The sequence below is a fragment of the Amphiura filiformis genome, chromosome 9 (genome assembly GCF_039555335.1).
Source record: "Amphiura filiformis chromosome 9, Afil_fr2py, whole genome shotgun sequence".
Lineage (NCBI taxonomy): Eukaryota > Metazoa > Echinodermata > Ophiuroidea > Amphilepidida > Amphiuridae > Amphiura > Amphiura filiformis.
This window is the reverse complement of record NC_092636.1, coordinates 67,331,222-67,350,937: the sequence shown is the minus strand read 5'-3', so window position 1 is coordinate 67,350,937 and position 19,716 is coordinate 67,331,222. Positions and strand designations below refer to the sequence as shown.

The 19,716-nt window shown below is 36.0% G+C and overlaps 1 protein-coding gene across 7 annotated transcripts in view; it reads right to left on the bottom strand.

Annotated features, from left to right (window-relative positions):
- The window catches only part of LOC140161362 (cGMP-dependent 3',5'-cyclic phosphodiesterase-like), a 294,091-nt gene that overhangs the window by 98,032 nt on the left and 176,343 nt on the right, over positions 1-19,716 (bottom strand). For all 7 annotated transcript variants that reach the window (XM_072184856.1, XM_072184859.1, XM_072184857.1 and 4 more), the window contains exon 4: positions 5,535-5,644. In XM_072184856.1, coding sequence (XP_072040957.1) covers positions 5,535-5,644 — 110 coding nt within the window. The remainder of the gene's footprint in view (positions 1-5,534; positions 5,645-19,716) is intronic.

The following is a 19,716-nucleotide window of genomic DNA, read 5'->3' as shown; positions in this document are numbered from 1 at the left end:
GGATAACCAGAAGGGAAATGCAATGTAACACAAAATAGTTTCTCATTTCCGACTCTTTTTTGTTGTTGGAGGGTTACAAGATCAGAGCAAGTAGCAGTGCAATTGGTATAATTACGCTCTATGATTACGTTCTAACCTTTCAGGAACATGGGGATAAAGATGGCAAATCGCCTGTGATCTTGTCACCCGCAGAAGAGGTGATTATTGAGTCGAGGACGACTATGCTAAGGGAAGTCATTGCTCTGCCCTCAAAACCAGGACACCCCGGGATATTTTAATTAGACCACAGTTGTCTCATGTCAGTACTTTGACAAGATTGAATGGCTTAGTTAAGTTGTGTGCATCACTCTTTGGTGTGTTGATATTGCCGGTTTGGACAGTGTTTAACACAGGATATGGCCGCCTCTCAAGAGAATTGACCCATTTCCATTTATAAACGAGTCACTTTTTATCGGGACAGAATCGGACACAAACTATATGATACTTGAACAATTTTATTTAAGCTGCTATGGATTGTTCTTTACACAAATAGCACATACTATTCAAAAAGAAAATAAATCGAGGGTAGCTCAAAAAGTATCGATTTTTTTAAAAGGGCTAAAAATTAAGTTGTGCCCCACAGCCTGGGAACAACTATAGTACAGTCTAGGAGGACCTTGATCGATCATGTTGGAAGATAGACTCAACAGAAGATGTTGGTTGTTTGTAAATTCAGCTACCTTTGAAACATGTCAAAAACAGTAACATATGTAGCATAATAAAACGCCTTCTAATCCCAGCTATGCATGCCTGTTAGGGAGACCAAACCACTAATTGGATTTAAAAATGCAGAGCACGTCATCATCCAAATGCAATGAGTAGCATTGGCACAATTAAATGTTGTATAATGCCTCAGGGGTCCATGCTGTACTTTTTACTCATCTGAACTGAACAGGTGAACTACTCATGGTTGCCACACCCGTGATTTGGTATCCCAATAAAGGCCACTTTCAACTATTGTCCCATGACTTGAAAATGGCTCCTGCGATTTTTGCCACTGTTGGGCAACTTTTGAGTTTGAGTGGAAAATATTAATTTTAGCCCATGTTCAGTGCCTTTTGCTGCAAAATTCAATAACAAATTACGATGTTTTGGAGGATTTTGGGTGAAATCCACACGAAATGAAACAATTTTGGACCAATGTTGTATTAAAATGCCCTTGATTTCTGTTAAGTTATATTTTGGGTGGAATTTTGTAACAAAATAGGCTGAAATATTTTGGCAACCCTGGAAGTTTTAAGATTGAGATTCCTTGAGTACATTCTATACACGTGATGAGAAGGGATAACAACATGTCTAAGGCTAACCTGCAAGGCTAATCATCAGAAAAAGTCTATTTTCCTATGGGCCAAATTGACTACATTTGGCACAGATTCAGGTTAAAAAGGTACTTGACATTTCTATGGAACAGGCAAATATCACATACCATGATAGAAATCCCCAGCTGGCTTACTAAATATGACTTTTTGACAACCTTGATTAGACAAAACAAAAATATATGTCTCCAAGCTGCCGCGCTCATTTATTTTAAAATATGCATTTGTCTCGCAGATATTGGCCAATTAAATTCAAAAGTCAATCTTGTTTTTACAAAAATATCAGTGAAAATATGTTTTACAAGCATTTGTTGTAAGAATTGTATAATTAGTGAAAATATTTTATTATGTGCAGTCTGCACATGTATTAAGAATGTAAGATTTGATAGTTCCGAGCATCTCAAGCTTATTTTGACTGAATTTGAGTCTGGAAATAAAAAATAAAAAAATGCATTCCGTATTGGATTTTAAATCTTTGCAAGCTTTGATACATACTATTTTTCTTTTTTGACCTAATATTAGCAACATGATTTGTTTGGTAGTGAAATTCAATTTGTTAGAAGTTTAATTTATAGATGCATCCAAAATAGTTTGTCAATTTGTTTGCTTTCATCTCCCCAAACAACTCTAACCCACTATAATGATAATAATGTGAATTTATATTGCGCACAGGGCGCTCAGGGCACAATATAAAAATTACCTTGCACTACAAAATAAATTGAACTAAGTCGTTACATAAACAACAACAATCAATAGGGGAACAAAAATATGGTGATGCACATCAGGAAAATGCTCCTTTCATTAAATGAGTTTTTAAAGAACTTTTAAACTGTGCTAGAGACGTACATGATTTAACATGAGTTGTACAGTGCAAGAAAATCTTGATGTGAAAGGTGTGTTGGCAGGTGTGTGGGTGTGAATGCAGCACCATTTGCACAATGTAAAGTGTGGATTTTTCGTACTGCATTCCTGGTGAGCGATAACCCACCCAAGTAAGTCATTATTTTGAACTTACTTTGGACCTTTTGTACTTCATTGATAAATAGTAATCAGCGGTATTATAATAATACAAGTGGCAGCTATTCTTGTCTGTGCACATGGCCTTGCACTCACACAATTTATTTTATTTATTCAAGATCTGAAGGAATTCAATTGAATTTTCATTAGTTTTTGCAATCAATGATAAATGGCTTCATTTTGTTCAATTGTCTCCAGTTTACATGTATTTCAAGTAGGGTGCCTATATGTTAAGCTCTAGCATAAACCCCTTCTTATCTGTATTGCTATGTGTAATCGGCTAGTGTTTTATTTATGCTAGCTATTTCACCAAGTAATGAAAACATGGTATGTTAACGTGAGCACAGAAGTAGAGCACATCTACAGGCCCAAGAGGTTAGCTATTAGTTTTATCGCACCAGGGTTCTGAATTTATTGTTGCTCATGAAATTTCACTCCCTAAGAGATCTCTACCTAGGCATTATGTGGCACTTTTAATATTGGATCAAATAAAAATGTGCTATTTTGCAGCAATCCCATCACACAGTGTGCACTGGATATGTTCACAAATTTAACCACTTTGGTTTGCAAAATTGCCAAGAGAAAACTTGGCTTCAGTAACAAAATCCTGGTCAAATTATACATTTTAAATCATCTTTGATTTATTTTCAGCTCCAATTCCACTGCCTTGTTACAAAAGTTCCCAAACTTATTATTGCAAAAACCCTCAATTAAAAGGGCATTTCATGATCCACAGCATCATCCCCCCTCCCACTTTTCTCAAAAAAAGTTGAGATTTTAATATTACTGGAAACCTCTGGCTACATAATGTTTACAAAACATTGCCTGCAGATTAATTCGTTTGGCAAAGATATCGTGAAATTTGAATTTTGTTCTGGTATACCAGAACAAAAAAATTACAACACAGTGTGATACACATAATCATGCATAATTTGCAAACGCAAAATCGGAATCAACTGAAATTTTGGGAATAAGCTTTTTTCGTGGATATCTACTGAAAAATGTCATACAAAGAGGATGCTAGGATCACGAAATACTCCTTTAATTGATAATACTAAACCCCACTGGTAGAAGGTTTCCATGAATAAAGTCTATGCATGGGTCTATGGTGTATGATTGCTTCTGTGTGGTGGTGCTGGAATCATGTCACCAGCAAGCCTGTGGCACATGATTTTACTGTCAGGTGGTCACCCACCTGTAAGATAGATAACAGTTTTAGGCCAGTTTTGAAGTCAAACCTATAATGCAACCCAAATGATGAGTAGAGATACAACACATAAGGGATCAAATCAAAACTTGACTGCCTGTTCCGGGCGGTTCCGTCTAGTTGGAGCCGGTTTCTATTGTTCTAAACAATGGAACACGGTTCAACCGCCGGTTGAGTGTTGGTTCACCCAAAATCCACACAATTTCACCACCGTAACTTCGCCTCCTGACAGCATTGTTGTTAGTAACATGAGCTCAGAACCATTTCTTTAGGAGATCAAAATTTGCATTAATCTTACATCACTTTTTACCCCAATATTTGTAATGAACTCTGGGATGGGTTCTTATTGCAGTTGGCTTCTATCATCACAGCGCTATCTTGTCAAGCATCTTTTCTCTTTATGAATGCACTTGCACCTTACACCACAGTCACAGCTTCCTTCATCATTTTATCCCAATATTTGCAATGAACTCTGGGTTCTTATTGCAGTTGGCTTCTATCATCACAGCGCTATCTTGTCAAGCATCTTTTTCTCTTTATGAATGCACTTGCACCTTACACCACAGTCACAGCTTCCTTCATCATTTTATCCCAATATTTGTAATGAACTCTGGGATGGGTTCTTATTGCAGTTGGCTTCTATCATCACAGCGCTATCTTGTCAAGCATCTTTTTCTCTTTATGAATGCACTTGCACCTTACACCACAGTCACAGCTTCCTTCATCATTTTATCCCAATATTTGCAATGAACTCTGGGTTCTTATTGCAGTTGGCTTCTATCATCACAGCGCTATCTTGTCAAGCATCTTTTTCTCTTTATGAATGCACTTGCACCTTACACCACAGTCACAGCTTCCTTCATCATTTTATCCCAATATTTGCAATGAACTCTGGGTTCTTATTGCAGTTGGCTTCTATCATCACAGCGCTATCTTGTCAAGCATCTTTTTCTCTTTATGAATGCACTTGCACCTTACACCACAGTCACAGCTTCCTTCATCATTTTATCCCAATATTTGCAATGAACTCTGGGTTCTTATTGCAGTTGGCTTCTATCATCACAGCGCTATCTTGTCAAGCATCTTTTTCTCTTTATGAATGCACTTGCACCTTACACCAGTCACAGCTTCCTTCATCATTTTATCCCAATGTTTGCAATGAACTCTGGGATGGGTTCTTATTGCAGTTGGCTTCTATTATCACAGTGCTACATTGCCAAGCATCTTTTTCTCTTTATGAATGCACTTGCACCTTACACCACAGTCATGTCTTCCCTCATCATTTTATCGGGCATTTTATCCCAATATTTGCAATGAACTCTGGGATAGAGTCTTCTTGCAGGTGGCTTTCTATCATCACTTTGCTATCTTGTCAAATATCTTCCTCTCTTTCATAATGCACTTGTACCCGATACCACAGTCATGGTTCCCATCATCTATCTACAATAAACAACCAATTTGTGGCAGCGCAGTATCAAGACTTTGGCCTACTTTTTTTTCATTGAGTGTACATGGTGAAATTAACAGGCTCTTTTATATCTGTGGATGCCCTCAGTCCCTCATGCTTGTTTTCTTTTTGTTTGCTTGTTTGTTTTCATGTGTTTCATAATGGGGAAGTGCCAATTTATACTTTCCATACAAGGAAAACAGTTTATAATGAATGAATAGGAACTGGTTTTTGCATTTTGCACTATTGAATGATATGCCTGTATGATTGAAAAACATGATATGCACATATTTCAGTTAGGCTTTTTTTTGTGTGTAAAAAAGTGTTTTCAATGTAAGTCTATAGAAATATAACCTGTTTTTTTATCAGTTGTGGGATTCTAGCCAAAAGGTACTTTTTTTCCCTTTTTCTAATTATACCAAAGCATGTTGTTAGAGTGCAGGGCTTCCAGACAAAGGATTGTCTTCAGATATACCATTTATTAACAACCGATTCCTCAGGTACATACCTTTTTTGTTGGCGGGTAAAGGTGATGAACTGTTTGACAGCAGTCCAGACAAAGGGTCGTCTGCTGAGAGACCATTTACTAACAATCGATTCCTCTTGTCTAAGCATTTTCTGCAAAAAAGAAGCAAGATGGGAACACATTTTAGACATAATAATTAGTACAGACATCAGTGCATTGAAAACCATACATCTGCAATCATGTAATCAAAGTTAATAGTACCTGTAAAACATATATTTTGGCATTTTCATTTAAAAAAACAAATTTTTGACACTGGCCTAAAATTTTCCTATGTTATATTCGACATACAATTCAAATTCAATTAAGTTTTATTCATCAATTCACAAAAGGTATACAAAATACATCCAAGTAGAAAGTTCTTTCATACTTCTTCAGAGTGATTGATTTCCCAACATCCTCTCTGCCGGTGGTGACACAGCTCCATCTCAAGATGGCATTTTCTTCAGGAGAGGGTCATATGTACACACTCACACTCAAGAAACAAGAGTTCATTTTCACATAGTATTATGATGCCACACTACACATAGCAGAAAATATATAGGCCTATAGTTTATCATAATAATTATAGTCACCAAGGTGACTTGGCAGATTCTCCAAACAGAAAACTGAATCACAAAAAGTATACAAAAGACATTCAAGTAGAGCATTCTTTCATTGGAGACAGTCAACTACCCTATCAAACTTTCTCTGGAACTCAAACAATTTCCTAGTCACATTAGCCTACATTTACTTACAATAGAGAGCAAACATTTTATAACATAAAAATGTATAGCACATCACCAATTTGGAGACACTTTCAAGGCATAGGGAGAAAGAGGCACTGAATTAGCGTGAAGATACAGTATTGCACACCGGCAGGCGGTCAAGTAGTTCTATTGCCCCGCATTTCTACGAAAACGACAGAGTTGAACCAGCTCTTGAATCTTGGCAGGGGCAGATCCAGAGAGAAAGTTTGGTCATTTTTGAAATCTTGTTGCTAATGTACCTACAATACATGTGTATCTCTGGACACTTTACATCAGGAGGCATTAGAGAGATTACCCCTGCTTGTCCCCATTTTCCCTCAACAAACTTGATGTTACGGTCGTTATTACCGCAATGTAAAAGCAGCTCAAAACCTTTGCAGACAAGCTGCCCTTTCTTGAAGTCAGACAAGTACAGCTTAATTGTGCAGTACATATCACAAGGGACCAAGGCTTGAGCAATTCTAAAGGAGTCTAAAGTAGTGACAAGGATTTTCAAAGTGGGTATTAAACCTCCATGGACTGCTACATTAAGACTACTGCTTCAAACTTTGTCTGCTGCTTATAAAGCACAAGAAGAATACTACTGGTGAAGAATTCTTATTCTATCTAACTCTGCATTCATGTGTCATTCAATTACTACATCTAAAATGTGGGCTTTACATGAGTGTATCAATTGTCACTTTTTTGCCCACCAGTAATGATTGAAGAGAAATTTGTCATTTTTTCACCAACTTCACACATTTATTAGTGAAAGGTGTAATATGGAAATTGATCCAATGATGAAATAATCATGAGGAAAGAAGAACATGCAAAAAAGAAAGAAGAATGTCTCTATAGGGGTTGTCCAATAATTATGACCCTAGGGAAAGGGTAAAATTAGAGGAAGGGCAAGAATATTTGGCAAGCCAAAAGCATGGGGGAGCAAGTGATGTTGGCACACATTAATGGGACACCTTTAAATAAAATGCTACAAAAAGGCGTAGAAAAAAACAGTACAGAAACATTCAAATATGCAAAATTTCCTTCTTGTTCTACTCATTATATATCTAGACCATTTAAAAAGATTTGTAAATTGAATTTCCAAAACTAGCCATGCACAAATATGACAAAGGGAGGGAGCAAAGTTTTTTTGGCAGGCCAAGAGAGGGGAAATCAATTTTTGCCACGCTATTTGGACATTTCACCCCCATGAGGTCATAATTATTGCACAGCCCCATAACTTCATGGTGCTGCTTTATCAGTCTTATTACAATATCCTCATATACCAACACCCTATGTTTCTTTTACAACTTACAAATGTCATATTTTCCTTTCCATTTCCATAAGAATATAAGACTATCTATAGTAAAGGCTTCAAATGGCAATGAACACATGCATGCAAGCACATGAATAAATAGATCACCAGAGGGAACAAAATCGGCTTATCTTAAAAAAAAAATTGTGGCAAATGTGGTACAAACAGAATTATAGATTCACCTGATGTATTTTCTTGGTGTTTGATACAAATATAAACAGGAAGATTGTATTTAGATATTTTCTTTATAATTTGATTACAGATTGTAATAGGGTACATTGTAAATGAACGGTATTTAATTAGAATTTCTATTCAGTGAAAAGTCAACACCGTTATTTGGTTAATAAATTTGGATAAACAGCGGATGTTTATTGACAAAATAAAGTATACATCCTAGCCACATATGTAAAAAGTAAAATTGGAATCTTTTAAGCTCTTTTATTCAAATTATTTATCTGGCGAGGACACATTGCCTTGTAATAATCCAATAGACTCCTTTTAGCTATTCTATCATATAAAATGATAAAAACAGATATAAATTTTTTCATTTAACGGGAAAACTAAGTTGTTTACAACGTTGCAACATGTTTTTGTATCAAGTGCTTCTTGTAACTGTCTACTCACAGTATCGCATGATTTGTAGACTGTTATATTGTGTCATGCAATGTACAAAAACTGTCCTTATTTAGGTGGACTATATTTGAAAGTAAAGAAAATTTAACTTGTAAGTAATTGTCAACAGAAAATCTTGAAACACTCATCCTTAGAATCTGTATTACTCTACAAGAAAGGGTAGATAAAAATCCTGAATTCAGGATGTATCCTGACAAACTTACTGCCTTCGTATATTAGTAAGGTTGAAAATATTGGGGTGGCCATAAGTTGATCATATTGGGGTTGCCAACAAAAATTGTGGTGGGTATAGTAATGCTTTTTGTTTAAATTGATCAGATATTTTAAAGAATTTCATAACAAATTGCCCTACTTGGTACAACATTTGACCATGGTCAATGTATAGTACTCAAAATATTTGAAACTGAATATTGAGGTGCAGATGAAAGAAAGTGTTTTTCAGTGTCATGGGACTTGAGTACTCAGTAATGCAAGTGTTCTGTTGTCCGAGCATTATTTAATGACATTACACTCATCTGATTTGTGCTGACACTAGCACAATTTCTTAAGACAAGTAATATCAGACACGAAAACTGGTCTTGAAAAATAAAAACGCTGAAAAACATTTTTCTACCATTTTCTGTGAATTTGATTCAGAAATAGGCTGAAAAACACTGAAAACAATAACAAAAAATGCTGAAATCAGCTAAAACGCTGAAAATAATCATGCCTGTAATATGAAGCTGGTGCAAGCCCCTGACAACACATTTGCAGTGATACCAAGTACATGTATGGCTTATAGTTGATGTGGCACCAATACATATACATATGCCAAGGTGATTTATAGTGGATATAGAAAATCTGCAAGCTTTGTGGACATTAATGACAACTGCTGTTAATCAACATGGCCTGAGTCGCTTTATAAACGACAACCTTGGCAAGTGCAGATTAGAAATGACAAGTACAGTTCTCTCAAATCAGTTCTCTCAAATCACAATCCTCCTTAAAAACTGTGATCATGAAGCGCTAGCCATCACAAAACTAGGAAGGGCTTGTCAAGTCAACACTGGCACAGTGAGTACTAACATATTGTATTTCTTGACAATCACAAATATTTGAATCAAATATCATTAATTTTGAAGAAAAAAAATATACAAACAAAAATCTCGTCTGTTTTGGTGAAACACAATATGAAGGAGAAACATCCCATGTCTCGACACGTCTCTATTTAGCAAAACAACTCATTTTTTACAGTTGATCAAACCCCATAACATTGTTTACAACTGACAGTACAAATTAGATTATGCAAACCTTGTTTACATTTTGATTACAATCAAGACTATTGCCATCGGTTACAAACCACACATATTGATCAACCTACATCTTCTCCCCACCTGTACAACACAATGCTCCTATTTACCTTCAATTACAAGTGGTTCCCTCCCTATATAATCACTAATCCAATAGCTTACTACTACTACTAATCGCATGCCAAATGTCATGCAAACTAAGATTATTTCTATGTGCTCTTTATTAGTGTTTTAAGGTCATTTCCCCTCAATTGAGAAGCGAGGAAGACAGGCTTTCCAGCGCATTCAGACGATAGTTAATTATGTTACAAAGCCATGTACGTGTCCGTACCACATTTATTCATGGATGATGTATTGCACCATTTATAACATATAGGCTATACATTGCAGTGAATTACGATGTTGTCTTCATTACCGGCCATATGTGAATTAAATGATGACTTGAGAGAGATGAGGTTTTGCTTTAATGTATGTTTTGACAGTAGCGTTTATGGCAAATTTATGATGTTTTCTTCATTACCGGCCATATGTGAATTAAATGATGACTTGAGAGAGAGGAGGTTTTGCTTTAACGTATGTTTTGACAGTAGTGTTTATGGCAAATTGATGATTCTTTCTTCGATTCAGTCACGGTGTGTGACGTCAGCATGTTCCTTGAGCCTTTGGGCAAATTGATGGCACAACATATGAATGAATTGATCATTTATAGATCCAAACAGGTGTGGTGCATACACAGAAATAAGCAGCAAAGTTTCATCAATAAATAGTCACAAATTTGGAATCTGAAGGCTTAACTATATCATCAGTTAAAACAAATCACTGTGCTCATCAATACAGGCCTACAGACATCTTCATTCAAATCAAAGTTTTTTCAAGACAGCTGATGTTTGTGTATGATGATCTAGTTTATAATAATATTTTGGGTCATCATGCAGCTGCTAGGCACAGCACATTAATGTAGTTGCATTTTGATTATCACTAACGAGGCCTTATGCCAGTCAATTTATGCGAGTGTAAGGACATTTGCATATGCTTTATTCTGCTGCATATGAACCTGGTGCCTGTAACCTGGTTTTCTTGCATGTTTATGATGTTGATTTGAAAAGGTATATTCAAAGAAGAACAGCATTCCAATGACCCTCACACTTTGCAGATCCTGTTTATCGCATGAAAAGAACCCGGTCACACCAGGGTCATGCAATGCTACATGGCTTTTTCTGGGAAAGAGGTACATTTCACAAAGTGATTTTAATTACCTAGCCCATAAATGCAAAGTAAGTGCCAAATAACTCTGATAAAGGGCATTTATAAGATGTTCAAAGCTTGCAAAGCTATCAGGGCAATAAATACAAGCATGTCAATGGTTTGTGATAGCCTACTCTTAAATATTGAACCACAAACTCAACTTTTATGTCGGATTAATGCCAATGACAAATTCCTTTCCTTGCACCCTTACCAATACCACTTCATGAATACAGAAAGCTATCTTCATTAGATAGCAAATCAACATAGTAATGAAACTGCATTGCATCCATGCTCTAATGCCTAAAGCCAGTGCTGGCTCGCTGGGTATTCATCTGCCAACTAATTTTTTAGTATTCCTCCTTGGTAAGGCATATACATGAATACATAGAAATATCCTAACTTGCTACTGTCTTCATCTTCAGCCCAAGGTGGTAGTAAAAAATTATAATGTTATAAAACGTTGGTGGTAATTAGAATTCCACAATTAACAAGTTTATGATGCTTTTTAATGCCCTTAAATTAAAAGCAATGTAATGCCACTGATGTTGAAGTGGAAATTTTCTGTCTTATTTTGATCTTCAGCCCAAGGTGCTGGAAAAAAATCATAATAAAGTTGGTGGTTATAAGAATACTTCAATTTACACAATACCACAAGTTTATCATGCTGTTTGTTAATGTCTTTAAATTTAAGCAATATTGTAGCATTTGCTGACGAAGATACCTTCAATGTTTTCCAAAATTAAGAATTTTACACAAGTCGATTATAATGTACTTTAATAAAAAAAAATTTAAAAAGGCTTTAGCACTGAATTGGACAAAATCTGAGATTGTTAATGAAATCACTGAGTAAAGCCTTTAATTCATACAATTGAAATATTAGTCAATCACATAATGCAATGTTCATAATGCTGTACAGTGTACATGTATGGCGTACAAGATGTTCATAACAAATTAGAAGGGGCAACCTTAATACAGATGGAGCGACACGCATTGGCGACATAGGCGTCGTAATTAAAAAGTGATTTTCTTTGTTTACATCATTTGTTCGGCTCGAAATTAAAAGGAGGCACATCTGACATATAACAGTGAAAAACAAACATTGCGTGGAAAAGAAATAAATCTGTTTTTCTGGAAATGTTACAATATTGCTTTAAGAGTAATGTGACCTGTTGTTGAAGCAGACATTTTAAAATCCTATCTTATTTTCCTACACAATGTATTGCAAAATTAAAGACCTGCAGACAGGGATGGAAAATAACACCATCCGGTCGCCAGTGGCAAGTAAGTTTGTGGTCTTACGAGTGAAGTTCTAAAATCACCAGCCCGATTGGCGAGTAACATTTTACACTGACCAACCAATTTCAGTTGTCCAGAAAAAGTGAAGTCTTGAAGACTCAAATCATGCATAAAAATTAAGAAACTGTTAACCCAAGACTTAAAATAGATGGTTACAAAATACAGTACTGTAAACTATCAGTTTTAAGTACAAGCTACTGCTACAGTCAGCTGATCAAAGTAAAGTTTTGTTTACATTTATTGAGACAATCTGTGCTGATTAGTACCTGATCTACGGTGGCTTATTGCTACCTTCCGATTGGTTAAATCTCACTAGAGTTCACAGTATTGTAGTGAACCACCCAATTTGACCACATAACCTTTGACCTTTAATTTTAATTGAATTTATTTTGAACAAAATAATTGAACTTTTAGCTAAACTTTCCCCATTGGCCTTATGTGGTTTTACACCTTCTACCGGAAGTAGAATGGACTGAGCACCGGGGAGCTGCTAGCAGACCTTTTGAAGTTAATCTTCATCTCAATACAAGTTTATAGTGTGGGCGAGGTCAAAAACTTCAATAATACAAACTTGTATGGCAGTGTTGGAGAGGTCAAAATCTTCACTACCTTTTAACACTATATAAACTGACAATTTATTTTACAGCAGAGAAAGGGTCCTGACCAAGGAAGCTCAAGTTACCTTCCTCCCTCCCCTGTCTATCCTTAGGCTGGTTAGAAGGGGAATGTAGTAACCTGAATATCCAATATTAAATCAGTGCAGATAGAAAACAAAAACACTTGCTATGTGATCAGATATGCTAATGCGATAACTGAATGTCAGTTAACCGGAAAGAACCCCAGTGTGTCAACTTTGTTGTGATTGGCAAAAGCAAATCTTGCTCCCAGCGATGATGCTTCACATCAAGAGCTGTTTCAACATTTGCTTTACAGGCACTCGTTCACTAAATGTTTGTGTGTTTCTCCCCAATATTTTGCTTGGCTATCAAAGGAATTAAATTAGCTGGCCTGAATTGACAACCTACTTACTCACAATGCCCAAGTGCTTTGTTTTCTTGCAGAGCCGCTGTCTTAAAGGTGGATGACCCTATCAACAGCCTCATCCCCATACTTAGCCTCATCAAAACTGAGATTTTGAAATGAGAAGAAATTTTTCTTGTTATTCCAATCAAATTTAATGCCTAAGATATGTTTTGTTTCGATGGTGTGAACAAAAAGAGGTGTATCACTACACGAAGTGTGTACATACTATTCTAAAATGCAATTGGTCTATAAGTTTTGTATAATATCCTGAGCTATATATTGTTTTGTATCATGTTTAATTCCTTCATTTTGTAATATATATTTCTTATATTCTTATTATCATGTTTATGTATATATATATATCAAATCAGGTCTTCCAGGGAGACCAGTACATTTGTATTGATGGAATTTCCTGAATAAATAACGAATAAATAAAAATAAAAAATATGGGCCACTGTTATGGTTTTTTTTTCTAATATCTAAAAAACTGCAGTACATGACTCAAAATTGTTTTACTGATAGACCTCAATGTAAGATACAAAACACAATGTGAAAAAAAAATCAGACCAACTACACTTAAAGCTTTTAATCTTAATAAATTCACACTAAGAATAATTGGTATGAAATGAGGCTAAAAATCAACAAAAAACTGGCAAATAGTGCCAAGTGCATTTCAACTCTAAATAGGTGATGTACGCTTAAAATATGCATGTTTTAAAAGTTTACAGGAAAAGATTATACACACAATTGCATGCACCATCACATTAATTTGTTCAAAACTACTGTTTCCTTTCATTTGGTTAATTTGGAAATACCAGAGGAGAATTTCATAGTCTTATCCTTCCATCCAATTTCAAATATTTGTATCATTTCCCAAGTATCGCTTATAGTACCTTTAACAGTTGGGATGTGCATAGAAAACAGTATACTCTCTCAATAGCAGGGCCAGGCAGACACAACATCAGACTTCCCATATCCTTTGTAATTTTCTTAGCCTCTTTATATTATCTGTAACATGCCTCCCTGAGGTATCTGCTACCTCTAGTCAAGTTTATTCACCGAGTCGATCACTTATCATATTTCTTTCAGGTACTAGCTGCTGGAAGTTTTCACGTAACAAATTCTGCATGTATCTAATCAAGATAAAGTATCTCAACAGGGACTATTCAACAAATAAATACATTTATGTAACATTAAAAAGACTTGATCATTTGCAATTGTATGTTTTTAATTTCAGATTCCATCATACCCTATTCTCCTACTATCACATCAGTTTTGCAAGTGTTGTATGTTACATTCACAGACTCAACAAAAACTTTTCATTCACATCATTCATTTTCATAGAAAGGATTGAGGAACAGTAAAGAAAACCTTTGAGGAAATTAGAGAGAGACAGAGTGGACAACATGCCAGAAGGATGCAAAAAACCACAGAAAAGCTTGATTGTCCAATCGCCTGATTCCTAGGCTACTCTTTCCCTCCGCAAGGGTAAAAACATCTCAATGACCTTGAGAGTGCCAATGTAAGACAATCTACCTTCTGGCACCCATCTACCTATCTGTGTGATGAGTCAGCTATTTCTCTAACATCCCATCATGCAGCACTTCCATGCTATAAATGTACAAGCAATTTTACACGAAACATCCCATTCCTTGGTGCAAAGCAAAAGAAAAGAAAATAACAACATCAACAACAACAACAACAACAACAACAACAACAACAACAACAACAAAACAACAGAATCTCAGACATAAGAGGATATACTGTGTAACAGATTACACACACTTTGTGTGCCAAAACATTTAGAAGAAATCAACAAAAACATATTTGTTGAGGAAAGATATATACACAACAGATAGACAAAAGAGGCACCACCATCCAACATGATGGCACAATGAACAGAGATGAGGTGCAATACAATCTATTAAGGGAGAAATCATCTGGCAAACTCAAATCTAAGCAGCAATCAGCAACAGCTGTACAATGATCATCACATCAAAAGTAACATTGAAAAAGATAACTGATAGTTATCAAAATGTCTGCACGTAAGTGTATAAGTTCTTTGGAATAGTTTGATGAAAATTCAACAAACAATTGACTAATGAATGCATAAATCCATCGCCCCTATTAAAGACATTAAATAATCTCCAACACAGGGGGTGTAGATTTCAAATGGAGTCACCCACTTCCAGGGTTATAGCTAGGCAAATTTTAGTGCCGGGTGAAATTTATATGAAATGGTAAAAAAATTGAAATTTTGATAATGAATTGCTAATTTCTATACTGATTGTTCATTGATTTTGAAACATTTGAGAATGGAGTGCCGGGTATTTGGGCTCAAAATTAACTTGTGTGCCGGGTGGAAATTAAGAGTGCCGGGCGGGTCCGCCCACCACCGCCCAGTGTAGCTACAACCCTGCCCACTTCAGTACCCTATTTGAAATTTACACTCCCTCCAAGCAGAGTAGCTCATTATGCCCATTGCATTATAGTTAACAATCAAAAGCCTTACACCTGGATGCTATCAAAGTCTGTTTTTCTGTGTTATTTAATGGATTTTGATCATTAGTGTTGTTATGTACTGTCAATGATAACGATTCATGGCTTTATGACTAAGTAGGTACCTAATCTCAGAATTTGATTTTGTTAATAGCATCAATCGATCATTGGAATTGCCAAGGTATTTGAATGCTTTGCAACATCAACAGTAGTTTGGGGCTAAAAACAACATCATCAATAACATAACTTATTCTCTGCAATAAACATGTCCACCACCTGTTTCAATGTATATATCATTCAACCTCTCTTATCCATGTTCCGAAACCCTTTATACCAATCTCTCTATTATCTGGCTGTGAAATCTTCATAGGAAACAATGTTGTTTATGCTTTGACACCTTAGTTTCATACTTTGAACCATTTAGAAACACATATATGTTTTACACAGCACTCAAATACCATCTTTCAGTGTTATTACCCCAGGATTATCCCAAATTGTGTAATCTTTTGAGTGAATGTTCTAGTCATCCAGCAGATGTTTGGAAATAAATCTAATACTGGAACTTACTTTTTGCAACTTTGCTACATTGCATCTGGAACCACCAGACTTCATCCAGCAACTGATCTGCTGACCATGTGACCAGTCCAGCTGGTCAGTTGCCTGATGAAGTCTGGTGGTTCCAGATGCAATGAAACAAAGTTGCAAAAAGTCAGTTCCAGAATTGGATTTATTTCCAAAACTGTGTGATATTTTATTGCACCAATTTAGTACTTAAGATATTCAATGTAGAAACATATAATTCATTTATCCATATTTTTCACTTAACCTGACCAATGCTTGGACCCATCATGGCCAGATAAAAGAGGTTGGGCAGTAGCATAAATTTAGGAGTAATTTCTATGGCAAAAGAGGGCAAATTATGTTTGACCTACAGATGACACAGTCTTTATCCACTTTCTAAGAGTTGTTAGTGTTTGATGTTTTTTTCATGGGAAATTAAGATTCCAAATGACATCTTAAAAATGAATGTCATCTTGCAGTATTTGTTGTAGTTGTTGCTTTATTGCAAATTTGCAATAATGCTGATTCAGGTTTTATACAAGAATGCAAAACAGCTACATACTACATGTATCTTCTGACAAATTGAATCTAGGCTTTAAAAGCGCTGAGATTTATAGTGCGCTATACACAGCCACAATGCCTTGACGTTGATCCATAAGCCTTAGCACACTTTACAGGTTGTCGCTGACCACTACAGCCCCCACATCTTTCCATAAAACATTTAACAACAAATCAGGGAATTTGCTGCTACAAGAGCGCACATCCTAGACATACCATAAATAACCATCGCAACCAGGATCAGCTCCCCGAGTTTCGTAAAGGTTACAACAAGACAATTAGCAGTAAGTTCCTTGTCCAGTGGAATTTCAAGCTAACTCAATTTTTCCACGAGAGCGTACTAGGCACCGCCAGGGTTTGAACCCGCAACCTCTCGCACCATAGTCGAAACGCCTTATCTATTGAACTAACTTGACTGCCATAAAAGATAAAATAGATGTTATACTGAACGATGAACAGGTATGATCATAAATCCATGACAATATGGTCGGCATTAGAAATATACCTTTATAATTGTGTATGCAGATCGAGGTACCATCATTGCAAATAGAATATTCATATATCTCTAACTTCATCTGAAAACAAACGTTTCCATGTTTCCTTTTCATATAATATATCTTGTGTTCACAGACCCAAGGTGCAAACAAAAACTGCTCTGAAATCACACTGAATATATTATTCTTAGAAACAATCTATATAATATTAATTCTCTAACTTCAGCTTTTTGATTTCACAAGCAAAATGTCTACATTATTCATAAATGAATATTTGAATATCATCCACACGTATGCTGTGACCTAAAGTAAATAGCCAATACTTGTACAAGCTATATGATTATATATCTTAACAAATCATCTATTTATCTAACCTGATTACATAGTATCGTAACATGCTCAAGTTTTTCTGCTCAATTAACACTGAAGGGCTTCAAATATAGTGCTAGCAGGGTTGTCACCAGGACCAAAAAAGTACTGGTTAAAATATTGAAGGCGAAGCGTAGCGAGCGAAGCTCTCGCGCCTCGCACTATCTTTTTAGTGAACGCTAGGGATTGGGGAATTGGCTTTGAGAGTACCACCCCACTGCTTGGTACTTACACCCCACTTTCTTGCTCTTTTTATGATGAAATATCATCATCCACTTCGAAATGTAAAAAAAAAAAACTGAAAATTTTTTAAATTTTTTATTTTTATTATTTTTTTGGTGAGTGCCGGGCGGCCCCGGACAGTGCTGGACGGCCCCGACCGGCGTAGTGACAACCCTGAGTGCTAGTGCACTTGTGTGAATATGAGGATTTGATGTGTAACATATAAATTGTTTTATTATGGCATGATAATTCCAATTGTTTTTTTACAATATTTACTAGATTTTAGTTCCACATGGATTCAAGTGATCAAAATAAATGAAATGCAGCTGCCTGAATCTTTAAAATCTGTTTCAACAACTCTTCCTATACTTTTGTACAGGAGCCAACCGTTGTTAATCCGTGATGAACACACACTTTTGCAGTAAGCGTATAGCGTATCCGCGATCGCAAGGTTACGCGTACGCGTTACGCATGGGCGCGTAAAATCAGTACTCGAGAATCCTTGGTAAAATTCGTCATGCCTGGAACGTATGCGTAAACATAAACTCACTTATGTTGGCGGAAGCAGCTAAATATTACCGCTTTATTCTTTAGTTTTATTGCTGATATCAAGGTTGAGTAGCAATGACAAACAGACATTCCGAATGAAAGAATTATGTAAATTAGACATGTTTAGCTTGTTTCGTTGTTTAAAGGGATTCAATCATGTTTCGCCGTTGTTCATCACCGATTAACAACTCGCGTCAGCGCGTCTGCGTGGTTTACGGCTCGGGCAGCTAAAGCTGCCCTCGCGAAGTAAACCACGCAGACGACGCGAACGCATCGTTGTTAATCGGTGATGAACAACGGTGAAACATGATTGAATCCCTAAATGTATGTACCTCAAATTATACTGTAAGTTGTTGATATATGATGATTTTTGGTCAATATGAGTCAATATGATCGAATTCATGTACGATTGTAAATGAACTTCAAAAATCCCCTTAACCCAAACACAACTGAAACTCGCTAAAGCTCATTAAGAAAACCACTGCGCAAGCATGAATTCCATGTGATGCCATGATGCAATCAGCGTAAGTCATATATACCCACTACCAGTCAGTGATCTTCTGCTTGGCATGCGAGGGGTCTGAGGTTCGAATCCCAGGGGTACCAAGTGACTCCTTTGTTCATCTTCTCTCCATTTTTTGTTTCTTCTTTCCCTTCCGATATCAAAAAACCATGGGTTCAGTTAGGGTTAAAATAACAGACAATTCCATATCTAGAATTCAGGAAGATGTGCAAATGGAAGCCATTATCAAGTTGATGAAATTTGATATGATAATGGACAAAACCAAATTGTTTTTACCTAAGGTATACAAGCATCATTTAGTGCTTGGCAAACTGGGGGAAGGGTCATGATGAATAGACTGCATAGCAACCAATCACTGAGGCACTGCCAAATTCATACTAAACACTTGAAATATATTATCTACATAAACGGAACCCACATTCTACTACAGCAAGTCCCAATAAAAATGTCCGTCTCACTCTCAGGCTAGAGGCAAAAGTTAAAAATCAAAAACTCATCATGATTTCTTTTTGAAAGATCATTCTGTAAAATTTGCATCAGATTTGGTGCACTATCATTGATGTTAACTCAAGAACCACAAGAAAAATGAAAATATAAATGTGATTATTGGCTTCCTTGACTCACTTCCTATAAAATAAAATGTTTATACATTCTAAATATATAAGAAGTACACTATAGTTTTTAGATAAATGGTTAACACTGGAATAATATGGCTCCTGCCATCCCGCTTACCTTATCACTATAGACAAAGATCAGCATCATTTCTGCGTAATATTGCAATATGCAGTAAATATCACCATGAATATTAAAGATTTTTTTAAAAGTTAACATTTATGATGTAGGTCAGTGGGATTAACAGATGT